General features: G+C 48.4%; 1 protein-coding gene across 1 annotated transcript; it reads left to right on the forward strand.

Annotated features, from left to right (window-relative positions):
* The first annotated feature begins 4,214 nt into the window (after positions 1–4,214).
* SOWAHA (sosondowah ankyrin repeat domain family member A) lies at positions 4,215–5,915 on the forward strand. Its single transcript, XM_056350381.1, has one exon. The coding sequence runs from the start codon at positions 4,215–4,217 to the stop codon at positions 5,874–5,876; it is 1,662 nt and encodes a 553-aa protein (XP_056206356.1). The 3' UTR covers positions 5,877–5,915.
* Positions 5,916–10,391: the final 4,476 nt, after the last annotated feature.

A 10,391-nucleotide genomic window follows, 5' to 3' on the forward strand; every position in this document is an offset into this window, starting at 1 on the left:
CTAAATCTACAGTGAATTCAGAATAAGTTGTGAATTTTCTACAGGTAAAGAGCTGGGGCAGAGAACACAAAGCACTGGAGAGGCGCAAATGTTTTCCTGGAACCTCTTTGTCCTGGCGAGAGGAAGGAAAATGCCCCATGCTGCAAGGACAGTGGCACTGCAGTAGCACAGTTCTGATAGTGGGGAGATCAGCAGGAGTTGCTTTACTCCTTCACATTGTGACCCTGCATACTGGCAGTGAAAGTGGAGAGAAATAAATGCTATCACAGCCCCTTTTACTTCACACACAGCCACAGTAAGCAAGTGATCATCCTACCTGCCACATGAATAGAGCGCTGCAAGAGCAAGGCCTTTTGAAAATGGCTGCCTCTTTCAGGGCTGAGTAAAATCATTGATCTTCAAATCCAGATGGTGCAGACAAACAGAACTCCTGAACTTTTTCAACACAGGCCAGAGGAAGCAGCTTACTGGTAACTATTCATTTCTCATTATGTGTCCTCCTGGGAATTATTAGAAATCAAATGGTTTCATAGCTACTCTTTTAGCAGCACTACCACCAAGAACCTTAATAAACTTTCATTAGTTATGCTCATAATATATGGGACTCACTGTTGAGAAACATCATCCGACCAGCTACCAAGGCCCTTGAGTTACAGCTGAACCTTCCTCATTTATGAGAAAATTATCTGCACATAATCTTCCTCCCCTCTCCCTGCCCCTTCACAAACTTCTGCTCAATTGTTTATCTATGGAAGCTTACCGCATTTCTCCATGGAACAAAGGAAGAGCTATTTTCCTTCACAATGCATGCTCTTTGTTTCACACGAAAATATCAACAAGGAAAGTGGAAAATCATGGGCTTTGTCATCCTATTTATTCTGGGAACCCTGATTTCATTACAGAGGAAAATGAGTTTTGCTTGAGGTACAAATCCCACCCATAGTCAACAGCACCTAAGTTTCACCTTTCTGTAAAGCCGCAGCATCCTGTCTGACTGAGACTAACCTCCATATTCCCTTTTTCTTCCTCCATTGCTTCCAACCTGGCACCTCCCCTTCCCTGTGGCTCTGAGAATATCATGCGGGAAGGACCAGGCCCCGGGATACCATCTCCTTCAGTTCTGAAGTGTCAGTAGAAACTCATTTGCTCTGACTAGATGCTTTGCTTGATCTCCCATTTTATTTCCTGGGTTTGTGTGGTGTGAATAATTGGTCATATAACCTTTACCTTCTTCCCCTGAGGGGGTGGGAAAGGGCCCCAGGCTCTCTCTATGTGGTTTGGTTTACTACACTGTAATGTTGATAGTTTGAAAGTCTGTGAAACTTCTTCACAGGAAAGGTAACTCTCCTCAGTCACACAGTTATAAAAGGGAGCAGCTCTTTATAGCTTATGATGCAGAACTAGCAAACTGCAACATTTGTGTTTTAAAAAGGTAGTAATAAATTAATTTAATCACAGCTTTCTGTACATTGTTTTTATCCCAGCCAGTAAATTAAAAATATCAAGACAGATGGCTTGAAATCTCCTATGAAGCAGCCCACAGTATTCTGTAAAAAGCCCCACAAAAAATACTTGCTTTGTAGGTTTTTGGTGACACAGAAGAGGCAAAACTTCTCATGCTTTTTAGGGCTGGAAATTTCAGATGGCTGATGAGCATAAACACCCATAATGCTCCAGGCTTTTATTATTTATATCAATAAAATTCGAACAGCTTAATTTCTGCTGCGCAATCTGATGAGAATACGGCCAGCGCCCAGTAAACTAAGAGGAGCTCACTGGGATCTCTTGGTACTTGGCACTCAGCCTGAAAGGTGGGCACCCAAAAGGCATCAACAGATAAAGGAAAAGGTTGGCAAATAGGATGCACCCCATGCTGTGGTCTGGAAATGATACAGAGAAATAGCCATAAATGTTGTTTTCTTCTTAATTTCAGAAAGTATAGGACTAACCTAACTCCCACTGACAGTAAGACTGTGAAGAGGAGCATCACCACACAGCACGGGTTGCTCGTAAAGAATGAAGTGAGCACATATGGGACAGGCGGTTGGATGCATCACTGGAAAATTACCTGGGAAAGGAGCTCCTTGTGTCAGAGCAGTTAAACAAGAGCAACCGGGTCACACTTGGTATGGCACGAAGCACACTCATAAATATCCTGTCTCCTCTTCTATGACCTCCTGGGGATGTGCCTTTCTGCTCTGCGGCCATGAGGAATGTCAGGACCTGCAGTGGGGAACAGTCTCAGTAACACTCCTCCTTTGGGACCTCGACCCAACATAAGCCCCCAGGGAGGTGATAGGACCTTGGCAACCCAAGGGTTGCCCCCTTTGGTGCTGAGCAGTGAGGCTTCCTGGGGGCCTGGTGTGAGGAGACCCCTCTTCTGCAGGAGAGGTGCCAGGCTAGGGATCAAACAGGTGGGATCTGATGGCACCCTTGTGGCTTTCAAAGGGTACATGGGTGCAGGAGGCTGACGTCTGGGCAGGCAGGGATGGAGCGCTGCACCTCTCTGCAAGCACCCACAGAAACACCCTCAGTGTAGCGGCGAGCCCGAGGACATACCCTGCTGTGCTTGAACCAATTCAAGCAATAGGAGCAAATTCTCCCCTAGCATTTGTAACATAAGAAAATATTTTTTAAAAGAGCCTATGCTGAATTATTTTCCCTCCTCCTCTCACTCATTTGCAGGTATGAAACTATCCTATATCCTAGGAAACTAGGATAGTATGAAACTATCCTATATCCTAGGATATAGTTGAATGTTCACAATGTAAAAATTACAGACTGCTGAGGTTTTCTTGTGCCTGCAATGGATTCTAGTACGGAAAAGAAATCAACAGCAAAAGCAAGGTATAGCAATTAGCATTTGGTTTATTATAGCTCATTATTAGCTCTCTACAGTAGGCCAGGCAGAACTGTGGCGATGCCATTAAGCTAGAAAGCATTGCTAATACAGTAGAACTCTAGACACAAGTGACTGCCTCAGCAGAGGGAGAGCTTGCTGCATATACCATGTAAAAAGGCAGTAATAAGAGGTGTGCAATTCAGGTAGAAATACTGAATTGCTACAAGCAGCATGAAGATTACACACTATTACGTGTTATGTTAGAACAACAAAATGATTTTGAGGAACGGGCTCAGTGCCAGCTTGTTAGCAAGAGATAAAATGGCTTTTCAGAGATCTGTGCAAAGATGGAGAAAGAAGGGGAAAGACTGCCAAAGGAAGACTGAGCAATCTGTGGGAAGAGGCTCTTCTAGCACCAGTAAAAGGTGTGAAGAGGCAGAAGGGAGGTCAGCATCAATGAGAAGGGAAAGAGATGCACTGCATGGGGATCGATGCACCTCCAATTGCCTTCAAAATGGAGACTGGCACAGGCTGATACTCCATTTTATTCTAGTTCTAAGACAGTGAAAATGAAACCAAATCTATTTTCTGTTTTCATAACCATCCTTGTACAGACAGTTACCTTTATCTGTCTTCATACCACACTGACTGTTCATTCTGTGTTCCATCTCTCTTGCTGTTTTCCTAGACAAACTGTTCTGTCATTCAGGAATCGATTTAGTGATCTCAGTTGCAACACTCAGTGGAGGAGAAAACAAGTTTGCAGGCTGAACGCCATCCTTCAGAGATCTTCAGTCCTACTCCTTTGCTTGGGGAACGGCATTTGTATGGGATTTCCCCCCCTGTAGAACAGAAAACAGTAATTATGTTAAATGCTTAAGCAGAAGTAATTGATCTGGCAGCAGAGACAGCATCTCTTTGGAAAAAGAGCAGGACTTTTCCAGGTGTACATGATTAGGGGCAGGCATGCTATGAAGATTTCATCGTTTATATAGGTGCAGATGCAATAGAAATAAAAGGCATATAGAGAATAGGTATGAGAATATATATAGTATCACAGAGAGCTGAATGTATTTCAAAAGACTGACCCGTCCACCTGTCTTCTGACTGATTTCGTGGCACAAGACCCTGACCCAGAGGTACTGCAGCTCCCACAGAGCCCCAGAGGCTTCTCAGGGAACGGAGACCCGGCCGCAGAGTGATTGCTACCTAAAGCTGCACCACCTGTTTACTACTGAAATAAAATAACAAAAAAAAAAAAAAGAAAAAAGAAAAAAAAAAGAAAAAGAAAAAAAAGAATCGTTTTAGTAAGTTGAGAGAGGAGTAAAGGAACGAAGCGTCCGCCCCCGCCTGAGGAGGCTGCGGGGAGCTGATGCACTCGGCACCTACCGGCACGCGCCCCCTCAGCGCCCTCAGGGAGGCACCGGGCGGCCGGCGGGCGGGATCCGGGTGCGGCGGCCGCCGGGCCTCTCACCGGCTGGGGGCGCGGGGCCGGGAACGGGGCCGGTGGGGGGCCCGGGCGGGTGGCGGGGCCGGTGCGGGGCCCTCCCCGCAGCGCCGCCCCGCGGGCGGAGGCAGTCGCCGGGAGCCGGTGCCGCTCCGCTCCCTCAGCCGGGGGCGGCGGCGCGGGCGGGGCGGGGCGGCCCGATCACCTCAGCGGGAGCTGCCGCGGAGGACGCGCTGGCTGCTGCCGCAGGTGCCTCCTGCCTGCGCAGACCGGCGAGCCCGGAGGGCGGGCGGGCTCCCTCCGCCGCGGGAAGGCGACGGCTCCTCTACCACCTGTGGCGGCGGCGCGGCGGAGCCCGACACCGGCCCGGCGGCCGTGCTGGGCTGCCTGCGGGAGCGACACGCCGCGCTGCTGAGCACCTTCCGGCCGCCGATGGAGCTGAACGCCGCGGCGGAGCACGGCGGCCGGTCCGCGGTCCTGCGGAGGGAGCTGCTCACCGCCCCGCCGCCGGGGGGCGCGCTGGCGCAGGGGGGCGATGGCGGCGCCCCGTTCCCCACCGACCCGGCGCCCCCTGAGGAGCTGCCGTGGCCGCGGGCCGTCTCCGAGCTGCGGGGCCTCTTCCAGGGCGGCGGCGGCGGGGTACCCCTGCCCACTGGCACGGGGGGGCCCCGGCGGGAGCCACTCCCCAAGCCCTGCATGCTGCCGGTGCGCTGCGTGCTGCCCCCCGCCGCCGCCACCGCCCCGGGGCCGCCTGAGGAGCCGGGGTCCCCCCTGACACCCCCACCATTGCTGGAGGAGGAGGCCGGGTCCCGGTCGCCTGGCCTGCGGCGGGGGCCCAAAAGCCATCGGGCCAGCGAGGAGATGGCAGCGGTGCCCCTGGAAGAGGCAGAGCACCAGTGGCTGGTGATGGCGGCCAGCGGGCAGTGGACCCAGCAGCTCCATGGGCTGCTGCTGGGCGATGCCAGCTTGGCAGCCCGGAGGGACTTTATCTCGGGCTTCACTGCCCTGCACTGGGCCGCCAAGAACGGCAACTGTGACATGGTGACAAACATCATCAGAGCGGCCGAGAAAGGGGGCGCCCGCGTCAACGTGGATGCCAGGTCACATGGTGGCTACACGGCGCTCCACCTGGCTGCCATACACGGCCAGGAGAAGATCATCAACATGCTGGTCTACAGCTACCACGCCAAGATCGACCTGAGGGACTACAGTGGGAAGAAGCCACACCAGTACTTACAGGAAGGGGCCTCCTCTGCGGTCAGGCGCTTGCTGGGAGACCCCAGCCTTCCCAACACGGAGCCCTCTGTGCCCATCAAGAAGACCACAAAGCTTGCGGCTTCAATCTTGAGCTCCACTAGCACTTTCTTGGGGGTCATATCCGATGACATGGCTTTCTACGACCTCACCAAAGGTCTGAGGAAACCCTCGTCCTTAAACAAGCTCCTGGCTGCCACTACAGGCCCGAGGAGGAAGCCAAAGACCAGAGGGGGATTCCCTTCATATTCCTCCCTCTCCGAGGTAACAGAGGAGGAGGAAGAGGTCGTCGTGAAACGCAGACCTGTTTCTGAGCTGTTCTTTGGCCACTAGCTTCTGCCTGCTTGGGATAAAAGTTGTTTGATAATGTGACTGGGGTCTCAGTTTTTCCTCTCGCAGAAGCAACTTGGGTTTCTTCTCTGTGTGTCTGTCTGGATGTTGAACTAGATCAGTGACAGGGTCCAGCTCCAAAGGCCACTGGATGAAACACAGCTGCCTGTGACAAGGGAGCTGCCCAGGGAGTGTTGCAGGTGCTGTATGTACCATCATACTGGTGTGTTGGTGGAAGCCACGAACTTTATACTTATGGCTGGAAAAACTAAAACAACCTCTGTGTGTGTAGACAGGTTAAAATGCTTAAGGTACAGCCTTCTTGATCTGTGTTCCCTGGCTGGAGAGCAAAAGTAAGGTAAAAGATTGCATATTTTACACTGTGAACAGCAAGCTGGTAGCTGGCTACTTTAACATGGCTTGTTATATAGCAGGCTTAAATGACTAGAGGAAAGATGCATAGTTTTCTATGACATTTCTGATTATTTTGGTAACAGAAGAGGAATATTTCTATTTAAAAAATTGTGTACTTTTTCAAAACAAAGTTTCCCACTATCAGAAATGCTAACATAACTATCAATTGTTATGTAGCAATTATAAAATGCATTATTTTATTAGATGAAGAACTTAATAAAAAAAAGCGTAAAACCCCCAACCCTCAGCACTCAAGTCACCATGACCTGTCTACCTCAGTCCGAAAACTAGGTTAGCATTTTCAATTTATTTTTTTTCTCTACCTGAAAGACTTTTTGACCAGGTGGTACTAACCACGTGTCTTGGTAATACTGTGAACTTTTAAACTTGACTATAGTTCAATCACTTAATCTGAATAAAAACCTTGTGGATATTTGATAGTGAAAACAACTGAAAAACTGGGAATCAGATCCTGCAGAGTTTTTGAGTAGCCAACTGGAAACAAAGTTAGGCTTGTATGTCTGATTCCTTTTATTTAAAACTTGGCCTTGATTTTGACCTATTTACAATAAATATTTATAAAAATGGGACTTTATGTTATGTTAGGTGTGTCATGATGGAATGTCTGCATGACCTTGTCATCTCAACAGCATGAATCATTGACCTAAAACTAACTCTTTTTTTTTTTCTATCATAAACATAATGGTTCTATATATAGAACGACATGTAGCTCCAAAAAGCATGCTAACTGCAGGTTAAGTAACACATTTGCAATGAGATTATTATTTTTTTAATTACTGTTTGGTTAAACTTAATGCAAAGAGGCAGAGCTAAGAACAGAAACTGTCTGATTCCTGGGGCCAGTCTGCTAAACCATCACGTTTTCTCTAAAAATGTAACTTAAAACCCTGTATAATTTAGAGGTGATGAAGGTAATACCAATACTGCACTTGCTCTGCTTTTCAGCCCCATCAGGTGTTTTGGTTTCCATACTGAAACACTTGTTTGCACGCTTTGCCTTTCTTTCCAAGTCAGTGACTCCAGGAATGTTTTTTTTCAGTCTTGAATTAAGCCTTAGTACTTCTAATTGGCTGTAATTGGCTTCTCCCAAAGGCTGGCTTGGCAAGGAGTGCTGTAGGACTGTGCTGAAGTTGGAGGCACTGCCCTCTTTTACTTCAGTGTTCTCCCTGAAGTCCCTAGTGATTGCAGAGGGGTCTGATCCACCTGCTCTCGGAAGAGACTGGATTATTCTGCACCAGTCTGCTTCCGTATTGCACTAATTAAGTTGTTAAGCAAACGTTAATGATCAAGCACCTCATGACTTCTATATCTGGAGTAGGGTTTAAAAAAAAAAAATCCTATTTGCTCTATAGCTGTTGGTGTGACCATTGACCAGCACGGTCATTTAAAACCTTGATTTGTGCTGTACTGTGTCAGCTTGCAGAGTTCCGGGGGGGGGGGGGGAGTTGGGAAAGTGTGTTACTCTGTTTTAAAGAGGCTTTCCAATTTTACTGACATTAAACACGTTTTTCTGCGTTCACTAAAACCACAGAAGCATGTGTGTGTGTTCATGTTGCTTCTGAGGCACTGGCAGGACTGAAGCAGCCTGGTATAAGTGTTCTGTTTCTGTGTGGATTGGAAACACTCTGCAGCTTGGCTTGGCCTTATGGGGAAGTTTGTTAAATAGTTTTGGCTATATGCTTAATACCTGTTCAAATAACATAGCTGAGGTTTTAGTGCTAATTCTGAGTAAAACCTACTTCAGTCAGAGGGAGGGTTCAAGGATGGAGTGCTTTCCATTTAAAAAAAAAAAACATAACCGACCAACCTGTAAAGCACAGTCATGAATTCACCATAAGGAGAGTAGGGAGAAGGTTTCATTGCTCCTGTGTTATTGTGTCAAAGGAAAAGCAAGAAGTCATGGCTGAGGTAAGACTTCATTGCAACACTTATCATCAAGGAAATTCTGTGCTACTCCTTCCTTGGAGGCATCACAGCGATGAGCTAGCATAATAGAAAAATGCCCAGCAACAACAGAGCTCTCTTTACAGCGTTCCCCAGGGAGGTGCTCTGAGGCTTGGCAGGAAGGTTGCAACACAAAGGTGGGGAGCTCAAGAGGTCGGGTGCTGTGGGTGGGGTGGGCCAGGCTCTGCCAACAAGTTTGTGCAGTGACTCAGCTCGTTCCTCCTCCTTGTTGAGCAGATTAAGGAAAAGACAGTAGGCAGGCTGTGATTAGTATACCCAGTGCTGTACAACTTCAGGTGCAAACAAATACTGAGAGGTACTGAGAATGCGCTGCTGTAATCTTGGAAAAATATATATTGCCTTTTGTTTGAAGTAAAACCAGTCCATCAGCCTTTCTGGGTTTTGGTTTCCTATGTTGCCCTTTATACTCTGGAAGAGATGCTGTAGGACAATCATGGGAGTGCTTTCCTGGCAGAGACTAAGGCCAGGACTGCTTTATGAATCCCTCAGTTTAAAAGTCTCCTTAATTTTTCGATGTGTCAAGCACAAATCTGGCCGAACACAGTAGGATTTTCACTCGAATGAACAAGAGCTGTGAAGTTTAGCCAGGATGCTTTCACAAGCGACAGAGCCAAGAGGAGGACCCGCTGCTCCTGTCAGTGTGCTGGCCCAGGGCAGAGGCTGTGCCACGGTGTGTGCCACGGGTCAGACAAGCATGCTGCCTTTTGAACCTCTGACCCAGCTCTGAGCTGGGAGCTGCCTTCCACATCATCGAAGCTGGCTGCAGGAAAGGAAAACCCAAACAACCCTAGCCCCCTGGGCTCCGCTCCTACCTGGTGAGATGGCTTACACGGTAGGGGAAGGCTGGCAGCTGCAGAAGGCTGGAGATGGAAGGTGCAGATAAGGTACAGGACTGTGACTCAGGAGCTCGGGGTTGTATTTTGCGTTGGTTATTAGCCTGCCTACTTGCCACGTCTCAGTTTTCCTGCTATGAAATGGAGGTAGCCACCTTGGTCACTTCTTTAAAGCAGGCAATACTGATATTCCGAATCAAAATCAAGATAATTTTTTTAGACCTGTGGGCAGCACAAGCAGCAGCGTGAGTGCTGCGCATTCAGTGGAGCGCCTACACAAATAGAACTGGCTCGGATTTTAGTTTAGCAGCATCAGAGATCAGTAAAGCTAATGTTTGCCTGACCCTGGCTTAGTCTGCCTTTCTAAAGATAACTCAGTTTGTCCATTCCTCGGAACATTTTGTTCTGTGGAGTATCAGCTCAAAAACCTGCACTGAAGACATCTGCAAACAAGCCTTGAGCCACGATTCTGTACAAAGGGAAAGACTTTGTCCTCCCAGATGTGTCTGAGCAGTGCAGTCAGGTTCAAATAGAGTTTTGGCCATCTCCATCCCCTTGTAAGTGCTGCATAGAAACACACGTTCTATGAAAGCCCTGAGAAATGCCGTTCCTGCACTGCAAAGGGGCCTTTATGAGGTTTTGGCTTCATCACAGAACCAAGGCCCAGCAGAAGGGTAACTTCAACAGACCAAGGGAGCTGCACCCACCAGCTGAAGGTAGAGAGAAGGCCTTTCGAGCCCGTTCCCCAGTTGCCCACTGCTTGTCCCTTCTCCTCGCGCCCTGCACGTTTCCACCGTGACCTACATTCCTTGGATGCATTTGCTTCCTGATTTGCATATTAATCTGAGTAAAATGGCAGCATGGCAGTTTTTGCTCTTTCCAGTGATTGGTACTAATGTGGGACCGCCCCAAACTAAGAGGTTGTTAACAGGGACTTGGCCAGCACGTAGCATGGGCACAAACAGCATGGTGTTTGTTTGTTGCAGTGACAGAACAGGGACAGATCAGGACAACACAGATGAAAAGCTCTGCATCATAATGAGGACCATTCATTTTCTATTCCAGTTCCAAGGTTTAATTTCGCTAATTTCCAAAGCAAATCATTAAGCACATCTAGCTCTTCTACTATGTGTGCAACCCTGAACCAACCCATCACCAGCCGCTAGATGTTGAATGATAGTGGCTGGTTACCTGCTGGCCCTTTGGGAGTGAACGGGCAGAAAAATCCCATCAGGACATGCTTTCTAATGGTGATGCAGCTGCCTGCAGTACGAGCATCCTTGCC

Source organism: Falco biarmicus, chromosome 8 (genome assembly GCF_023638135.1).
Source record: "Falco biarmicus isolate bFalBia1 chromosome 8, bFalBia1.pri, whole genome shotgun sequence".
In the NCBI taxonomy this organism is placed as follows: Eukaryota; Metazoa; Chordata; class Aves; order Falconiformes; family Falconidae; genus Falco; species Falco biarmicus.